Source organism: Staurois parvus, unplaced genomic scaffold (assembly GCF_062004578.1).
Source record: "Staurois parvus isolate SC_StPar_1 unplaced genomic scaffold, SC_StPar_1.0 ptg001132l, whole genome shotgun sequence".
Lineage (NCBI taxonomy): Eukaryota > Metazoa > Chordata > Amphibia > Anura > Ranidae > Staurois > Staurois parvus.
The window spans coordinates 1,857,466-1,878,417 of record NW_028318928.1 but is presented as its reverse complement, the minus strand read 5'-3'; the positions used below and the strand labels follow the sequence as shown (position 1 = coordinate 1,878,417).

Genomic DNA, 20,952 nt, shown 5'->3' with positions numbered 1-20,952 from the left:
ACTACCAGCAAGAATGAGTTGGAGTCTTTACATTTAAAGAGCACCTGTCATTTTAGATCCATCATGGCAGTGCCTCTTAGCAGGCATCCACTCACCTGCTGCCGCCATGTCCCTCACCTTGTTGTATCACTGCCGCATCACCAGCCACCCCATTAAAGTGAATGTGACTGTCAGTGAGTCAACACCAGGTCAGAGGAAGAGCCGTTGCGGGACAGAGACGACAGGTGCTCTTTAAAAATTATGATTTAAATCGAGCCTTTTCACTAATGATTTAAATCAAATCCACCCTGCCCAAAAACAATTATTATATTGCAGCATACCAATTCGTAGATGTGGTGATTGCATTTGTTTTTCTTAGGCTTTCCTACCTTTATTTTCACTTGGTGATCTAGCCAGTAAGTCTGTTTTAAAACAGAACAAGCTGTCCTGCAAATGTAGCAGTTAGAGAGTTGAGGCAAATTATTTAACACAGACAGGGGTGCTTGCAATGCTCAGCTTTAATTCATTTATGTAAAACCTTTATCCCAAAATGAAAAAAAACAGTTTGCTGTAATTGCTTAAAAAGGGTTAGCTGGAGTTCAGCTTCAATTTGTTAGCGTATATAAATCCGCTAGTACATCAAGCATTACACCCCCCAAGACTGACAATGCTGCTATCCAAAGGTGTCTCTGTTGTGCCTTCATTCAGAACATATACACTCCAATATAGAAAAGTGTGTTACTGGCCCAATTCGCTGGATGATAGTAGAGGGAAAAAAGCCTAAAAAGGAAAAAAATCCATGCAGCCACCAAATCTAATGATTGGTAAGCTGCAATATATGACATTTTTGGTTCTGGCTTTCAGTGCTTGTTCACACCAGAATGTGGTACAGTGTTCAAAATGCACTGAGTGTGTGATCTATTGCAGATGTCAAAGAGTTCCTAACGATACCCCAACCACAGATCGCAAACACAGTGAGCTTGCCTGCACCGGATTGCATAGTACTGAAGTAAAAGGCAATCTAGTTGCAGTGCATTCTTAAAAGTAGTGCCTGCACGGCTTCTGGTACCAGAGTGATTTCAGCCCATTTAAATGTGTCCCTAAGGACACACCAAATGCAGATCACAAATGCAGTGCACGTTTGCCTGTCCCAGTTCCCATGATACCGCAGTACTTCAATTTCCCCAGATTTCAATCCAATTGAGCATCTGAGGGCTATGCTGACAAAATAAGTCCGATCCATGGAGGTCCCTCCTCAGAAACGTACAGGAGTTTATGGTTTGATGCCAGATACCACAGCATACCTTCAGAGGTCTAGTGGAGTCCATGCCTCGACAGGTATTAATGGGTGGTCATTAGGTTATGGCTGAACGGAGTATATATGAGTTAGGGGACTTAAATTGTAACCTCAAGGCAGGGACTGATATGAATGTACATAGGAGCCCTTTCACACGTATGGACCAATCGGGTCCGCATGTCCATTTTTCAGGTGAAACTGATCGGACCACCCACTGTTCTTTATAGGGAGGCAGATGTAAACGGACATGTGTGTTTACACCCACCTGCATCCAATCCGCTAAAAACAGACGGATGGGTATCCGTTCCCCATCTGTTTGGGTGGATCAAATGAGTCGGATGTAAACAGACAGATGGTCCATTTACATCCGACCACCCCATAAAGAACCGCGGGCTGTGTCTGTATCCATTCTGGACACAGACCTGTCATTGCTCAGCGAGGATCAGCAGACAGATCCCTCGACGAGAAAGCGGATCTGCGGACAGGACCGCCCCGTGTGAAAGGGGCCTTAATTTTGATACATGCGAGACGTCAGCAAGAGGTTGTTCTCGTGCTACCAATTACAAGTTGTAAAGTTATGGATATTGTCTTACGGTATAGGATCTGTTATCTGCTTGCTCAGCAGGGATCAGCTGACAGATCCCCCACTGAGCAGGTGGATCCGCTTGGCGGAGTCCGCCCGAGTGATAGGGCCCTAAATTGTTGAAATAATATAAAAAAACAAGTAAAATACATTTGCATGGACAGTTAATTTATCAGTACAAACTTTCATGGGTCTACCCCTTTTTCTAGGTACAAGCAGAACTGGTGCAGCAAAATGTTAAGACAAATCTATGTTAAGGCTATCTATAAAAAAGTTACAAAACACGCAGCATTATATTTGTCCCAACATGGCTGAAAATGGCACACAGCCTCATCAGCTCCTGGTGGGGTTCAGTGCTGAAACTGCAGGATGTCAGTGACAGATTCAGGTCAGCACTATGCCAAGAATTGAACTGACCGTATCCTGAGCTTGTGATCGGCTATAGAGCCCTAGGGAAGAGCATTCTTCAGGAACACAGTACAACACAATGGTATTGTGTTTTGTTAAAAGAGAAAATTTCCCTGACGTCATTCAAACCATCATGACAACGTCTGTCAGCTCACTGGCCATCTTCAAAGTATAATTAAAGGTGAAACTTTTTTTAGCTTTGGATAGAGGAGAGTGGGATTAGAACATGGTCTCCTATATTGTAAACTCTAAGCAGGGCCGTCCGTTTCTTCTTGTACCAAATTGTATTGTAACTACTCTACCTTCATTTTGTAAAGCGATATGCATACTGTTACATAGTTGGTCTGGCTGAAAAAAAAAAAGACAAAAGTCCATCCAGTTCACCCATTAGAAGAAAAAAAAAAAAAAAAAGTTATAATCCTATACCCACAGTTGAACCAGAGGAAGGCAAAAAACCCAGCAAAGCATGATCCAATTTGCTCCTGCAGGGAAAAAAATTATTTCCTGATCCCCCGAGAGGCAATCGGATATTCCCTGAATCAACTTTACCTATAAATGTTAGTATCCAGTTATATTCTGTGTATCTAAGAAAGAATCCAGGCCTTTTTTGAAGCAATCCACTGAGCTGGCCAGAACCAACTCTTGAGGGAGTCTATTCCACATTTTCACAGCTCGCACTATGAAGAAACCTTTCCATGTTTGGAGATTAAATTTCTTTTCTTCCAGACGTAAAGAGTGCCCCCTTGTTCTCTGTGATGACCTCAGGGTGAATAACTCTACACCGAGTTCACTATATGAACCACTGATGTATTTATACATGTTGATCATATCCCCCCCTAATCTCCTCTTCTCAAGAGAGAATAAATTCAGTTCCTCTAATCTTTCCTCATAGCTGATCTCCTCCATGCCTCTTATCAGTTTGGTTGCCCTTCTCTGTACTTTCTCCAGTTCCCCAATGTTCTTTTTGTGAATTGGTGCCCAAAACTGAACTGCATATTCCAGATGAGGTCTTACTAATGATTTGTACCGGGGTAAAATATCTCTCTCTCTCTGGAGTCTATACCTCTTTAAATACAAGAGAGGATTTTGCTCGCTTTAGTAACTGCTATATAAATCCTGTATAATAATATTTATTGTGGTTTGTGTCCCTGTTTGGGGGGATTCATCCTTTTTTGTTCTGCTTACCGTCATCACCGAACGTGAAAGAAAATCCCAAACTTTAGGAAAAGGAATAGAGGGGGAAATCTGCCAATGGGGACACTAGTTTACGAATGGGAAAAATGGCAAAACACATTTAACTCTCTTAGTCTATCCAAAAAAAAAAAAAAAAAAAAAAATTGTTCTACTTTAACTACTTCCAAGACTATGGGAGTGCTACACACACCCCAAAACACGCCATCATTGTACACAGAAGCATATCCAGTCCCTCTGCTCCTAGGACACCCCCCTCCCAGCATGCAGCAATTAGTGGCTTTGATGAATCAAACCCTGGATCAATGTATACTCAGAGAAGTTGTTGCAGCTGTCAAATAAACAGTCTGAATCAGTGTTTACAAAACACTTACTCACAGTGAATACAGAACAGTAACAATGTTACTTTTGTATCATTCTGTTCATTCATTTGCAGCTCAATGGATTGAACTTGGCTATGCAAATGATGTCAGTTAGGCCTGGTTCGCACCATTGCAGTTTGCGTTTTGTCCTTTTCTACAGTGCTTTTTCCACACGCATTTTCCACATTTTTCCATGTTTTTTTTATGAACATGTTTTGAACACTATGCATTTTTTGGGCCAACTTGTTGCTGGGCAGATTAAAAACACATGAAACATGAATTTTTGATTCATGTTTCATGTGTTTTTAATCTGCCCAGCAACAAGTTGGCAGATCCACTACATGTGCTTTCTGCAGCATCTCCAATGAAGTCTGCTGAATCAAAAGCACAACGGCTCAAAAACGCATGTGTCCCATAAGAAACCACGTTAAATGGACTGTAGAGCTTTTCTGCAAAATGTATTAAAAACGCACTGGTGTGAACCAGTCCTTAAAATGTTACTAAACCCACAACAGTAAAATCAGTCTATATATAAAGTAAAGCATGCTTGTTATACTCACTGTGGAACCTAAGGGGTTAATCCTCTGCATTGGGTAAAAAGGCTGTTTGATCCTGATTGCTCTGATCCTCCCCTTGTTTAAGTGACCACCTCTTATCTCCTGATAAGACAGACTGAACTGTAGGCATTTTGCACATGCTCCGTTTGATGTGTATTGCTAGAGAGGTTCTATTTTTTCTTGGGAGGGTGCATGTGTTCAGCACAGGGCCAATCAGCACTGCCCACACACAGGTCAGGGGTTCTGCATCCTCCTAGAGCAGAAAAAGCACCTCCTACAAGCTTTAGCTAGTGCTTGGCTGAACGCTGATAGAAGTCACAAGGCTGCTATATACTACTGATGAAAAAAGGTATTTAGCAGTTTACATTTACTAAAATAATTGCACTTCCCTGTTCTGTGTACTGTGGGAGACCGGATATAGTGAAGGCAGGGTCCGAGGTTTAGTAACGCTTTAAGGCTCCATGCACACGGGGCGTTTTTATAACACTGATAACGTTAGCTGTGTAAAGTCACATTAAAAAACCATGAGTTTCAGTGTTTTTGCATTAGGGCTCGTTCACACTTGGCTGTTTTACCAACGCTTGCCAAACGCCCCTATAGCGTTTGGCAAGCGTTGGTCCGGCGTTTGTGGGGCGTTAACAACGCTCGGCAAACGCTCCGCAAACGCCGCATGCGCGGTTTAGTGGAGGTTGCTAGGCGTTTGCCGAGCGTTAATAACGCCCCACAAACGCCTATAATACAGTTTGAGTGGTGTTACCGCTCCGCAAACGCCCCGCAAACGCACCGCAAACGCCGGCCGGGCGTTTGCGGAGCGGCACCATAGACGAGAATAGGAGGCTTCAAAGCCTCCTGACTCGACCAGAGGCGTCCGTTTTGCCGCGACGCAACGCGACGCAAACGCTCCCGTTAGAACAGCACCATGTGCTGTAATGTGCAGAATTGGCAGAGGCGTTTGGGAAGCGGTAAAAACGCTTCCCAAACGCCTCTCTGCCGCCTGCACACAAGGCTAGTGTGAACGTAGCCTTAGCGTTTAGCTGTGTTTTTCTGTGTTTGCGTTTTTTTTTTTGCTCAACAAAAGTCCAAAAACGCTGGTTTGTCGTGTTTTTCAGTGTTAGGAGTATTTTTACAGCTATAAAACTCCTCTAGAAACCCACTAGTTCTGGGGGGTTTTTTCAGCCAAAAACCGCCCCTGCCAAAAAACGCTGATTACAGCCTATGTGTGCATGGACACATAGAATAACATGCTGGGGAGTTTAATGCTGTAGGAAAAAACGCCAAAAGCAGCCGCTGTAAAAATGTCCAGTGTGCATGAGGACTTAACCTGACAAATTATAAAAAAAAAAAAAAAGACAAAAAAAAAACTTTTTTTTTTTTTTTTAAATGTTCCCCTTCAACCCCTTAATAACCCTTAGTTTACGCTAACCAGCCCTAATTAACTCCTTATTCTCCTACCTTCAACTATTTTACTGATTTCTCTTTATTGTTTCTATTTTATTAACTAATTAGTAATATGTTAACTAACCTTGCTTTTTGTTTGTTTGTTAAAAGCAGTGGTAAACTTCAAATAAATAAAATATCCCTGTAAGTTAAAAGCATAGAAGGCACGTATTCGCCACATACTACTATTATACAGGATTTATATAGTGCCAACAGTTTTCGCAGTGCTTTACAATGTGAGAGAAAACATTAGAGTTACCACATAATTGAATACTAACACAATAATAAAGACTTGCCTGAAAATGAAACCCTCCAGCAGTGCATGCTCACCGCTGACAGGGCATCCATCTTCAGTCAGGTTTGCGTGCTGTTGCCATTTGAATGGCCGAGCAGCGATGACGTCACTGCATGCGCTGGAGTCACGGCTGCAGCACAGCTCTCAATGGATGGCATGTCATCCATTAAGCACCGATGCTGCTAAAGTAAACGTCTCCTAAACAGTGCACATTTAGGAGATATTTTCTGTACCTACAGGTCAGCCTTACTTACTGTACCTAGAGGTAAGCGTTTTTATACGCTTACCTGTGGTATAAATCAACAAAAGGCAAAAAAAAAAAATCTACACACTTCCCGTTAAAAAAAAAAAAAAAAAAAAAAGCGCAAAATTGAAGAGAAAAAAAAAAAAACCATAACATTTAATTTGATAAGTAACTTTGCAATGCTTTCCATCATAAATTTTGTGTCATTTTATTATTCAGTAATTAAAATTACAGAATAAAATGTGCACTTTTTATCTGCAATAACACTTTTTTAAACTAACAGTGCTCAAAAAAAATGTGTTTTTTTTTTCCAGTTTTGTTGTGTTTAATTATCTAAGGCTGGAGTCAGCGCCCTGTCGATGGTGGGAAGCCAACAGGAAGATCGCGATCAGAGCTGTACCAATCCGTCCCTCCAACCTCCACTGCTCTCCTTTTAACGACAGAGCGGAGTGAGAGGCAAAACAGTGCTGATGGAGGGCAGGAGCACGGGAGCCGCTTTAGTTAACTATGTAAGTTAACCAGAAGGTGATTGGCTGCTAGGTGGTCCCAGCAACCAATCATCAGCTTGTTAACATGAAAAGTTAACTGTCAGCTCCCGCCGTCCACCCAACACTGTGCTGCCTCTCATTCCACTCTGATGTACAGCTGGTGTAAGGTAGGACAGAGCTACCTACACACAACGGTTTCACTACTTATGGGGGACAGAGAACACTTCCTTGTGGGGGTAGGGGCAGAGGAAACCAATACTGGGGAGCAGAGGACACTCTTGGGAGAGGATACAGAGGACAGTGCTATAGAGGGGGGGAGCAGAGAATGCAGAGGACAATGCTATAGAGGAGGGCAGAGGACACTACCATCAAGGGGGATGGCACAGGACACTTCTGTGGGGGTGATAAGAGGACATCACCATGTAGGAGGGCAGATGCGGAAGACACTACTGTGGTACACTATCTTCTTCATGTTGTCTTTTTACTAGGGGCCCGATTTATTTATTTTTTTTCTAAGGCAAAGACACCCCGCCCTCCCCCCTCAGCATCTTTGATATCCTCCATGTTGTCCAGGTAGATCTCAACCTATGAAAGGTCTGAAATAATAATTGTTGCAAAATAATATCCTTCCAAAAACGATATGTTTATTACCGTGTTATCTTTAGGCTGCATTCACATTTGTCTTGTGATTTTGGCCATGAGAAGTCGCAGCCCAATATTTTAAATGGCACTTGTACACATTATTATATTATAATACAGTGTTTATATAGCGCCAAAAAGTTTGCTCAGTGCTGTACAATATAGTGGGGGACAGTACATGAGACAATACAGTAACAAAACAATATACGAGAGGTTCACATATCTGTACAACCTAATGTCGCAGCAATTTTTAAAAAGGTGCCTGCACTACTTTGCGACTTAGGTCCAGAGAGTGTAAAGTCATATCAAAATCGCACTCCAAAGTCACACAATGACACTTATTGCTGAATAAACAGGTTCTTCGCAAAAACATAAAAATTGTTCTGGTCCAAAGGGGATCAACTAGTGTGAGAGGCAAATTGGTTAAGTAGATCTGGACCAGCTCTGTCCTTACTCACCCTGCAGCAACAGGTCATTGTACACATCTATATGTCAGCAAAAAGGTTTACATGCTGAAAGCGTAAAGAGAACACCACAATTGTTACCATGTGACACACTACAGACAAGCTGGTAGCTTGGCTCCTGTCTAAACTGGCCCTGGTATATGTATGAATATGAGTTAGGGACCTTAAATTGTAAGCTCCTTGAGGGCAGGGACTGATGTAAATGTACAATATACATGTAAAGTGCTGCGTACATTGATGGCGCTATACAAGTACATAAAGTAAATAAATAAAAATGTGCATGAGCTCCAAATCATATGGAAAAAACAACAGGATGTCCCAACTGGCAATACAAAGCTCCAAAGAGAGAGGAACCTCTCACCATATGAAAGCCTCGGAAAGGTTTAATGAATCTTCCAACACACAGACGGATCCATCTGGTATGCAGCCGGCCAGCTGCTCAGCACAGAACCCCAAAGTAGAAATCACTGGCTTAGGGGTGTCTACTTCAATGATTTCCAGCTTCCAGGGGCATCGACCAGGTATGGTATATACTATGCATCAATAGCTCTGATGAAACCACGCAGCAGGCTGACAAGGATAAGGCAAAAATAAGTGGGATGGGAGGTGGACCTTTTTAAAGCAGACCTTGTATCCCATCATAAAGACCCCTTCGTGTTTCTCGACACCAGAAACCAGCAACCCTCTCATCCAGACATGTGACCATTCCTAAAAAAGACCGCTTTACATGAACATGGCCAAGACTTTGTTGGCAATGCCTTAGCACTGGACACACAAGAGGACACCAGAGAACAGAAGATCTATCCTGGTTTCTGAACAAGGCTACATTGTACTTTTACATTCAGAAGATACAGTAGGTCCATTTCAATGAGGGGATGAACAAACCTCAGACAAGTGGGCAAAACACTTGCTCGCTCCTAGACTGGGGAGATGGGCACCTGGTTTGTAATTTAATTGCACAAAGGGCCATTCACACCACATACTGCTGTACTGCTCAATACAGCTACAACACAATGAGAAGATGTAATCCTCTCTTTTCAACAGGCCCAGTTGACTTTCGTAAATGGAAAACGTTGCATTTAAATGCAGTGCAACACATCCGATTGCAACACACATTAACCACTTGACCCCCAGGCCAAGTCTGACATTTCTCACATAAATATAAAAATCTGCATTTTTTTGCTAGAAAATTACTTGGAACCCCCAAACATTGGGGTGCACTGGAGAATAAAATGATTGTTGCTGCAATTTTTTTTTATGTTGCACAATATTTGCGCAGCCGTTTATCAACCACAAATTTTCAGGAACAAATACACCTAAATGAATTTTAGTAATGATGAACCAATATATCAGCCAAAAAAAGGGTTATCAGCGTTTCGCCGACAGAAAAAAAAAAAAAAAAAAAAAAAAAGGTGCTGATAATTTACTTCAGTGAAAAACTGCATCCCATTGACTTCAATGACAAGATGCGTCAACTTATGATTTTTTAATTTTATATATATTTCCATTTATTTTCTGTCCAATTTTTGTGTTACACTTTCAATAAAAGTTATTTTACATTACTGGATTGTATTGTTTTAGTTCATATTCATTTGAATTCATGATATTGAATATTGATTAAAAATTCTAATATAATAAAATTATACTATAATATACACACACACACACACACACACACACACACACACACACACACACACACACACACACACACACACACACACACACACACAAAATTATTTTTTTTTTAAAAAAAACAGTCCATTTCGGTTTTCGGCCTGATTTATATTTGGCCAAGTGCATCCTGAATTTTCAGGTTTGGCCCACAATTTGTATTTCGGTGCACCATTTAATTTTAGTGCACATAAACACAATATAATACCCAAGTTATTGGTAAATATAAAAGATGATATTACGCCAAGTAAATAGATATCCAACATGTCACATTTTAAAAATTGCGTCCGCAGGTGGAATGGTGACAAATACGATACCTAAAAATCTCCATAAAGTGACACTTTAAACTGGTAACCTGTAAAGGCTTTTAGAGTTACACAGGAGGTCCAGTGCTAGAATTACTGCTCCCCCTCTGATTGTTACGATGATACCATACGTGTGAAGTGATGGCCGTTTTTCACATGTGTGTGGGATCTACATGTGCATTCGCCTTTGCATGTGAGCACTTTACACTTTTTATTTATTTTTTTTTTTTTTAGAACACTACCTTTATTATTTTATCAACTTTATTGTTATTACATGGGATGAACAACACCCCTTGTGATAGCATTGGCCCTGATAGGACTAGGAGAGAGCAAGAGAGATATGGAAAGATCTGGGGTCTTTTAGACCCCATCTCTCTCCCTCTGACCTCCAAAGCATCCAATCACACAAAGATTGGTTTGATCAAATGCTTTACAATTCATAAACAAACCGAAAGTGATGAAATCCTTGTCACTTCCAGATTCTGATGTCACAGAAGGGGGAAGGAACTTGAATTCTTTGCATTGTTCTCAGTGCACCTGATGCTGCCAGTCAGATTGATCTCGAGCGTCTCGTTGGGACTGAGGAGCCCAGGAAAGGCGGAAAGAGGGAAGGGACAACCTTTCACCGCCTGCAAAAGTGATTGGGCTGCTGTACAGCCGCTCATATTACTTTTACAAGATAGGAAATCACCACATGAAAAAAACAAAAAGTACCAGGAACATGGCTGTAGCCTTAGGTGATTTGGGGTGGTTAGGGAAAGAAAAATATAAAGTACTTTGGCTTTTTTGTGACCCAAAAAAAAAAAAATTCACACCAACTTAAAGTGGCTAAAAAGTCTAAATGTTTTATTTTTTACCTTAAATCCACTGCCTGCATTAAGGTAAAAAATGTCTCACTACTTTTTCTGCCTTGTCCCTAAACACTTACCGGAGTCCTCTCACAGCTCCAGCATTGTTCCTGACTGCAGCAGCACTGCTCTCTCTTCCTGGATACACAGAGCCATTGGCTCCCGCTGCTGTCAGTCAAATCCTGTGAGGAGAGAGCGGGGGGGCACTGTGGCCCCATAGGACACAGTTTGCTATGGGGACACTTGGAAGGAGTGGACAGTGCCGGCCGGGATCACAATAGAAGAGGATCGGACCGCTCTGTGCAATCTTGTTGCACACAGCAGGCGAGTATTACCTTTTTTTTTAATTTAAATTAAAAAATATTGAATATAATATCACTTTAGCGGAATTGTACTGGCTTTTTAGTGTTCTGTTAATCTGGCTCCTCCCTCTCCGGCCCCTTTCAGCAATATGCACAAAAAAGATTTACTTATTTTTTAGGTGGCAAGGTTCTTTTTTTAGCAGGGGGCAACCAGCACTTCTGCCCTCTCCCTCGGTCAGAATGGCAACCCCGGCCCCTGAGATGTACACATAATGGATCCCAGGAGATTTTGGGGTTGCGTATAACCCACTGTGCATGTGCTGAGTCTTAATTAGGCTGCTGGGACCCAAAATAGACATCCAGCCTTCTGATGACATCAGAAAGAACTGGACCCAGCAGTGTGGCAGAAGACAGCGGGACAGAGCTGGATTCATTGGGGGTAGTGTTTTTTCTCTGCTCGCCCCAGCAGACCAGATATAAAAAAAAAAAAGACTTCAAGACAAGTTTCTTTCACCCCCATTTTTCAACAGCATATGGGAGGGTATCTTTTTATACCACATGGGGGAGATTTCCCTTAATTTCCTGTTCCATAACTAAAACAGGAAAGGAGAGGAAATCCCCCCCAAAGTGAGGGAATCCCTGGTTGTCACCAGGGTCACTGGAACTAGTTTTCCCAATGAAAGATTTCTCTTCTATTCCTATTGGTGACAACCCAAAATTTGGGATTGCCTTTCACTCTCTGTGACAGCATTAGATGGACAAGCAGAGAAGGTGAATCTACCTAAGGGGGGGAACAGACAGCAATAAAAACCCCAAACCAAGACAGTGGCTCTGAACCCCCTTTACTCTATACAAAAAAAAAAAAAAAAGTTTGCCTTTCGTCACATTTAACATTGAAGAATTCCAAGCATGGATATTTTTTACATTGGTCCAGCTTGGTCCAATGTAACTATGTATATACCATACCTGGCCGATGGGCCTGAAAGTCCCTGTAACAGACACAGCTACTCCATCGATCTCCACTTGCTACCGGTCCCATCCTGAGCAGCGGCCCTGCTGCATTCTGAACATAAGGAGTTGGCCACTTAGCATGTGTGCCATTCAGAGCTCAGTGATATCAAAATCTTTTCTGATTGGACAAGGTGGAACGGTGGGGCAATGCTGTCACACTCTCCACCTCGTCCAATCAGATCACTTTGTATTCCACTAAGCCAGGGGTGGGCAACTGTGGCCCTCTAGCTGTTGTAGAACTACAAGTCACATGAGGCACTGCAAAACTGACAGTTACAAGCATGACTCCCAAAGGCAGAGGCATGATGGGACATTCACCAACAGCTGGAGGGCCACAGTTGCCCATCCCTGCTCTAAGTGCATTTACTGCACATCAACGTGAGCTAAAACAATGCATTTGGTGTGAATCCAGCCTAAGAGCAGATATCACAACACATTCCCATTATTTCTCAAAGCAAAATTTGCACCAAATTTCCACCAACAGCAGAATGTAGGCAAACTGCAGCCTGCCAACTCTTGTGGAACTACAAGTCCCATCATGCCTCTAAAAGGCATGCTTGTGGCTGTCATTCTTGCAGTGCCTCATGGCTGGAGGCCTATGACCAAGCGGCTCACAGGGCGAAAATCATTTTCTTTAAGTGTCACTAAACCCAGGACCCTGCATCCACTGTATCCGGTCTCCCCGGACCCTGCATCCACTGTATCCGGTCTCCCCGGACCCTGCATCCACTGTATCCGGTCTCCCCGGACCCTGCATCCACTGTATCCGGTCTCCCCGGACCCTGCATCCACTGTATCCGGTCTCCCCGGACCCAGCATCCACTGTATCCGGTCTCCCCAAACCCTGCATCCACTGTATCCGGTCTCCCCGGACCCTGCATCCACTATATCTGATCTCCCACAGTACACAGAACATGGAAATGCAATTATTTTAGTAAATATAAACTGCTAAATACCTTTTCTCTTCAGCAGTCTTGTGACTTCTATCAGTGTCCAGAACACAGCTTAAAGTTTCTAGGAGGAGTTTCTAGCCGGATGCAAACATCTGACCTCTGTCTGGGCAGTGCTGATTGACCCTGTGCTGATTACATGCAGTCTCCCAATAAAAAAAAAAAAAAAAAAAAAAAAAGGAAAAAAAAAACTCTAGCAATACACACTAAACTGAACATGTACAGAATGGCTACAGGTTCAGTCTGTCTTATCAGGAGATAAGACCTGGACATTTGAACAAGAGGAAAAGAAGAGAAGACAGGATCAAACAGCCTTTTTACACAATGCAGTGGATTAACCCCTTAGGTTCCACAGTGAGTATAAAAAAAGTGCTTTACTGCATATACAGACTGCTTTTACTGTTGTGAGTTCAGTAACACTTTACAGAAGAAAAGCATGCTGTAAAAGACATCCCCGTAATTGCAGAGAATGCCTTTTAACTTATTTATATTCATGTAAAATTGCTATTAGTCAACGCAAGGTATCCATGAGCAGGTTTACAATGTGCATTTACAGCAAAAAAAAAAAAAGCCTGCTTCCTTGCTCCTGCAAGGTGGAAAAAGCACTGTACATCCAAACTTTGTAAATTAAAAATGAGCAGAGAAAAGCTGTTCTAAGGCAGGACAGGGAAGGTGTCTTTTCATTTGGAAAGTTGCCATACCATAACCAACATTGCAGTTTTCTGTTCCCTACATATTAAACTAACAAGTGGCGTGAGGTAACACATAAGTAATGGAATATTCACAAGGATTCTAGATCACACATCAGGAAAGGACAATATCCAGTTGCTTGGGTGACATGAAGGAGACCTCTGGCAAAGAAGACATTCTGCTTTGATACAAACTAGTGTGCGACCCATTGTGCTCTGCAACTACTGGTAAGAGGCATGCAGTTTGTTCTGCGTTGTGTCTTGTGACCGAGTACAGTGGAAGCTGGGTCATTCTGACAGTTTGTAGGAGTACAGAAGGTAACAAAGTGTGTTTGAAAAAAAGACACAAGTCCATATAGTTCAACTAACAGAAAAAAAGAAATGGAAAACCTCCATATACACAATCCTATACCCACAGTTTATCCAGAGGAAGGCCAAAAATCTAAATAAAAATAAAAATTTGATCCAGTGGGGAAAAAATTCTTGACCCCCCCTCCCAGGAGGCAATCAGTTATTCAATGGATCAACCATTCCTGGTGCGATTACCTCTTAGTAGGATTATGCCAAAATGACCCCTATCAGCCTGTGGCCAATTTAAAAAAATTACGCCGAAAATACCCCCCCCCCCCCGCCTTCCAGTGTTTCTCAGGCTTACCTCAGAACTCATTCCAACGGTCCTGGCTGGGCATAGGGATCACAAAGGGAAAGGTGGCCTCCACTCATCTTTATGCTCTTGGAGGACCAGAGCGACGTCATCACGTCCCTTCTGGCACCATGTAAGCACTAGCTCTTTTTAATCTAATTCTTTACACTGTAGAGGAGAGATGTGGGGTCTTATTGACCCCAGATCTCTCCATAAAGGGATGTTTCCATTCCTTGTGATATGAATTAAAGAGATAAAAAATATTTTTTAAGGGACAGTGCAAAAAAAAAAATGTAATAAAATAAATTTAAACACAATTTTTTTTTTTAAGTGTCCCTGTCACCCCTCCCCCACCCCGTGCTCAGTGATGAACACATGTAGGCCACGCCCACATATGTAAATGGTGTTCAAACCATACATGTGAGGTATCGCCAGGATCATAAGAGCAATAATTCTAGAACTAGACCTCTTCTGTAACTTTAAACTGGTAACCTGTACACATTTTTAAAGCATCACCCACAGAGATTTTTAAGTGCTGTAGTTTGGCGCCATTCCATGAGCGTGCGCAATTTTAAAGCATGACATGTTGGGTATCTATTTACTCAGTGTAAGATCATCTTTCATATTTTACAAAAAAACTGGGGTATATATTGTGGTTATTTTTTATTCATTAAAGTATATTTATTTTTTTTTAAAAACCTGCGTTTTGAAAAATATATACATTTTTAAAAATGGTTCATTTCAGTTTTGGTTTTCGGGCCAAGTGCATCCTGAATTTTCGGTTTCGGCTTCAGCAACAGAATTTTCATTTTGGTGCACCACTAGTATTCAGTTATATTTTGTGTGTTTAGGAATGTATCCAGCTCTTTTTTAAGACAACCTACTGAGCTGGCCAGAACTAGCCCTTAAGGGAGTTCTATTCCACATTTTCACAGCTCTTACTGCGAAGAAGGCTTCCGTATGTGGAAGTTAAAGGATAAGTTCACCTTTTAGACAAAAATAATAAATGCACATTTTCTTGCAGGTAAAAAAAAATGTGCATTTATTATTTTTGTCTACAGGAGCCTGGAAAGCATTGCACCAGTGATCAGTAGAGCCCCGCGGTTTTCAAATTTGACAGATCGTACAGTGAAACTTCTCCCCATACTGTCAGAGGGGGGGGGGGGCACACCCTGCATGCGGCGGCTGCGACTATGGGAACATGTTACATGTTCCAACCTACAAACGGGTGGAACATGTAAAATGTTCCCAAAGGTGAACTTATCCTTTAAATCTCTTTTCCTCCAGACGTAAAGCGTGCCCCCTTGTCCTCTGTAATGAAAGTGAATAGCTACACCAAGGTTGCTCTATGGACCACTTATTTATACATGTTGATCATGTCCCCCCTTAATCTTCTCTTCTCAAGAGCAAATAAACTCAGTTCCTCTAATCTTTCCTCATAGCTGAGCTCCTCCATGCCTCTTATCAGTTTGGTTGCCCTTCTCTGCACTTTCTCCAGTTCTCCAAAATCCTTTTTACTAGTGATGCACCGATATATCAGCCCCTGAAAATTATTGGCCAAAAAAAAGGGTATCAGCATTCTGCCGATAGGAAAAGAAAAAAAAAAGTGCCAATACTGATAAATGACTTCAATGCAAAATAGCGTCCCATTGACTTCAATGCAAATAAGCCTCTAAGTTTTTTCATTTTACTTTTGTGTGTTACTTTCAATAAGTTATTTTACATTACTGGATTGCATTTTTTTAAAATTCATATTCATTTAAATTCATATTAACTAAAAAGTCAAAAATAACACAATTATATATAAAACATGCAGCTACTATAGGGTGGGGGACACCAGATAGGCGGACAGGTAGGGAGGTGACATCATGTTCTCTTCCTCGTCCAATAAGAGAACGCTTTGCATTCATTGAGATGGCGCCTGTGTTCTGTAAAAAGCAAGACAGCTACTTGGCACAAGAAAAGTATCCATTTAAATCTGCCTGCCCATAGATTTACCATGGGTCCACTAAGCTCCAGTTTCAGGACAGAGGAAAAAGCTGAATGGACACCAAAGTGCCCAGCACTCCGTTCATGGATCCCCTGCTGACTGGAATGGATGTCGCCCATGTGAAAGGAGGGGAAATGTGAAAAAGTCCAACATTTTAGTTGTCACAAAAAACAGAGGAAAATCTTCCAATGCTCTAGTTCTGCTGACAACAGGGATTCTGTCACTTTGGAGGGTTTTCCTCTCACTTCTTGTTGTGGCTATGGGACAGGAAGTGAGTAGAAATCTCCTTTCAGCTGTAGATGGAAAATAAAAAAAACGGACAGGGGTTATAACCCTCCACTACTCTTTCCAAAGTGAAAAAAGAAAAAATTTTGGGGAGGTTACTGCTACTTTATATAAAACACTTAGAGCTAGCAGACAAATGCTTCCGCATCACCATTCCTTTACTGTGCAAAATGTTCACCAATTCTGGAACACGAGGCGAGTACAAGACGATGATCCCTATAGGAAATAGATCAGACCTCATCAATGGGGCCACCTGTGCTCTGTCTGTCCTGGTCTGGATTGACAGTTTTCTTGCTATCCTGCCCGGTCTGTCTCTCTGCAGTCTGTCTATCAGTCCTCCCTGGTCCACTGTATTTTCTTTCTGGTCAGTCTGTCCTCCCTGGGCTGTATTGTCCAGTCTATCTGTCTTCCCTGGGCTGTATTGCCCAGTCTGTCTATTCTGCCCGGTCCTCTGGTCCTCCCCGGGCTATACTGCCCGGTCCTCCCCGGGCTATACTGCCCGGTCCTCTGGTCCTCCCCGGGCTATACTGCCCGGTCCTCTGGTCCTCCCCGGGCTATACTGCCCGGTCCTCTGGTCCTCCCCGGGCTATACTGCCCGGTCCTCTGGTCCTCCCCGGGCTATACTGCCCGGTCCTCTGGTCCTCCCTGGAGTATCTGTGGGATTGGTGGGGAGATCTCAGTGTATGGGGCCCCCAGACATTGTACCTCCAATCACTTCATGTGCCCCCTCCCCCCTGTATACAGTACATGGACTATCCTGGGACATATGACCCCTCCCCCATACACTGTAACATAGACATGACCCTCACACAGCTCTCTTCAGGACACGGCACTCCTCCATCACAATGTGTGGCCCCTTACACTACACCGGAACCCCCTCCCCCCTTCCCGTTTGGCTCACACGGATCACTCGGGCCCGATCTCCGCCCTCTGGTTCCGCCGAACTCCTTGTCAGCCGCAACCTCCCAGACGTGACACAGCGCGCATGCGCGAGAGCAGAAGGCTGAGGGAACATAGCGCACGCGCGAGAGTCTGACCACCCAGAACACGTGAGAGCAGCGAGCAGCCGTTTCGAGCATGCGCAAGGCGATGTATTCGTCAGAGAACCCTAACAGCGGAAATCCTGACAGATATCACCCCTGGCGACCCGGAAGAAGTGCTGGGCAAAGCTCTGAGGTCACGCAAAGGAAAAAATTCTACTGGTAACCGTGATATGGCTTTTGTATGTGCCTTTCGCATTGTTCAATGCTACGTTTTCCAAAAAACATTATTTTAAAGGTCTAACGCTGTATTTTCTCATGTTTGCAAACAGTAAGGGAGAGTTATAGCCATTGTCAGGTTTATTTTGCCATCTGTGGCTCATTGAGGAGATTGCTCTGAACTTCCTGTCCCATAGCCAAAACAGGAAGTGAGAGAAAATCTCTTCAAAATGAGGGAATCCCCAGAGCTAGTGTCCCCATTGGAAGAATTCCCCTCTCTTCCTGTTCTGGTGACAACCCCAAATTTTGGATTTTCTTTCACTTTGGATGATAAATAGGGTGAATCTCCCTAATGGGGACACCGACTTTCAGAAGGCGATTTCCTGTAAAATAGAAGTGATTTGAGAACCTATCACTTCTACAGGTAGCGAGATGGGCCATCATATTTCCTGGTCTGTTCGTCCAATCGATAGGGTTGTCACCTCATCCCTTTAAACCCGAACACATATTTATTACACAGGTTCTGAGGCCAATGTAATGCAGATAAAGCTCTAGGTGAGTGTAATTACCACCTTAATCAGCCGCAGAACCTGTGTAATTAATGTGTACGGGTTTAACCACCTCCTGCCTGCCATGTAAGGAAATGACAGATGCAAGGTGGTTTCCTCGTTCTTCTCCCACTCTAACCTCACGTGCGCACCCCTGGGGGCGCGCAGTGCAGTGATCGGTGGTGTGCTGTGTCCCTGGGACACAGCGGATCACTGATCAGAGGAAAGAGCCGACGACTTTGGCTCTGTCATGTGATCAGCTGTGTCCAATCACAGCTGATCGCATGTATACAAGGAAATGCCAGTTATCTGCATTTCTCTCCTCTCGAGCTGTCACGCTGACAGCTTGTGAGGAGAGGAGAGCCGGTAATTGTCATTCCTTGGAGATGGAGGACATCTACACTGATCATCAGGGCACTGATGATCAGTGTAGCCCCATCAGTGCCCATCAATGCCACCTGTCAGTGCACATCAATGCCACATATCAGTGCCCATCTGAGCTGCCTTTCAGTGCCAGTCAGTGTCGCCTATCAGTGCCACCTAACAGTTCCAGGCAGAGACGGCTATCAGTGCCATATATGAGTACTGCCTTTCAGTGGCCATCAGTGATGTCTGTAAATGCATACCAGTGATGCCTGTGAATGCCCATCAGTGCCACCTACCAATGCCTCCTCATCAGTGCTGCCTATCAGTGCAGCCTATCAGTGCCCATCACTGCAGCCTTATTAGTGCACATCAGTGAAGGAGAAAAATTACTCATTTACAACATTTTAAAACAGAAAATAAGAAAAAAACTTTTTTCTTTTTCAAAATTTTCAGTTGTTTTTGCTTTGTTTATCAAAAAATAAAAAACCCAGAGGTGATTAAATACCACCAAAAGAAAGCTCTGTCTCAAAAAGAATGATAAAAATTTCATTTGGGTACAGTGTTGCATGACCGCATAATTGTCATTCAAAGTGCAACAGTGCTGAAAGTTGAAAATTGGCCTGGGCAGAAAGGGGGTGAAAGTGCCCGGTAGGCAAGTGGTTAAAGGGATGAGGTGGCAACCTTACTAATCAGAGATCCGGGGAACGTTTCGATCGGCAGCAGACTGCAGAGAGTCAGAGAAACTGATGTCGGGGTGCAGTTAACAATAAATGGCACCACAAACGTGATACGTGTTTCAATGACAAACGCTGGTAAATGCAGGATTTTTGTCAGGTGTGACTAGAGCCATAGGCCCCATTCACATCTAGCGATGCCGGAGCAGAACGTTTTTCCTACTTTTTTTCAAGCAACATCTTTCAATTGAATGGGCTGCCCTCCACTTCTGAAATGCTTCCAAGTAGCTCCTGGAGCCTTTTTTGTAGCTGACTTTGGCACATTTTTAGTCAGCGCCACTTACTGATTTTTGTCACGATTTGGAATCCTGTTATCTTACCTGCGATTCTGATACGCTAAGGCACGGGTGTCAAACTCTATTTCAGCGCGTGGCGCATCAGCATTGCATTATGGTTTCCCTCAAAAGGCTGGCTGTATCTGTCAGACTAGATGTCCAAAGCACCCCCCCTTATATTTGATGTCAAGAATCCCCCACCCTCCCTTAGTCCAGTTTCACACCTAAGTGTTTTCCATTGCATTTTCCAGAAATGAACAGCAGTCCATATAACATGATTTCCTATGGGACAGGTTTACATCTCTGCGTTTTCAAGCGGTGCATTTTTTGGAAAGGGTCAGGGACTTTTTCAAATGCAAAACATTGCATTATTGGTTCTTCTGGTAGACTTTAATGGAGATGCTGTAGCAAGCGTACACACAGATGGACGCGGTTCAACCATTTTGCTCCAACCCTCCATTTTGTTAAGAATTTTCCATGTTCTCCCCTCATTCTCCCCCCCCCGAGAGTCACAGAGACATTTGGCCAGTGTGTGTGTGTGCTGGAAGTGTCATAGGCCAGCCAGAGCCTAGCAGGGAGCCCAGAGCTATACACCTCTCCCAAGGAAAGCTGTGAAATATAACACCGTAAAAGCTAATGCAAGCCTTCCCAGGAGTTCAAAGAGATTCTAGCTAAGCACAGCCCAGATAGCCCTTTTAAAATCCATTTTCCCCTATGTCTCATATCTTGGAATATGAGGGACTTACATAAAAACCAGGCATTTCGGCAGATTGGCCAAGAGGAGATGAACAATTTGATAGGTCACTCTCCTTGGCAGGGATACATAGGAAAGCAGAAAAGGAGATCTCGTGAACCATTCAGTGTATAATTTCATATCTAATCAATCCTCAGACGTGTCTGCATAATAAACTGCCCGCGGGTGGAGTGTCACTTGTGCAAATGGAAAGTTATGAGCCAAAATATGGACTATAAGAGATTTTGGCTCTAGTTTAGGCCTACGCCCAGATGACACCCCCTTAAGCGGGGCTTTGGTCCTTGACTTCAGAGACACCCCCTGCTAGGGAACTACAAAATGGGTTGTCAGGCCTAAGAGAAAGAAGTTGAAGAATTCTCCCGTTTAACATCAGAACCAACTTGGGAGACCGCCCTTTCGCTCTGAAACTTGATCTGCAAACCCAGAGCTGTTTGA

General features: G+C 43.1%; 1 protein-coding gene across 1 annotated transcript in view; it reads right to left on the bottom strand.

Moving 5' to 3' along the window:
- Nucleotides 1-17,656, bottom strand: part of LOC149439386 (GTPase-activating protein and VPS9 domain-containing protein 1-like) — a gene marked incomplete at its 3' end in the record, with an annotated part of 92,300 nt that extends 74,644 nt beyond the window's left edge. The window contains exon 1 of the mRNA XM_089659093.1: nt 17,543-17,656. Within this exon, the coding sequence (XP_089515219.1) occupies nt 17,543-17,656 (114 nt within the window). The remainder of the gene's footprint in view (nt 1-17,542) is intronic.
- Nucleotides 17,657-20,952: the final 3,296 nt, after the last annotated feature.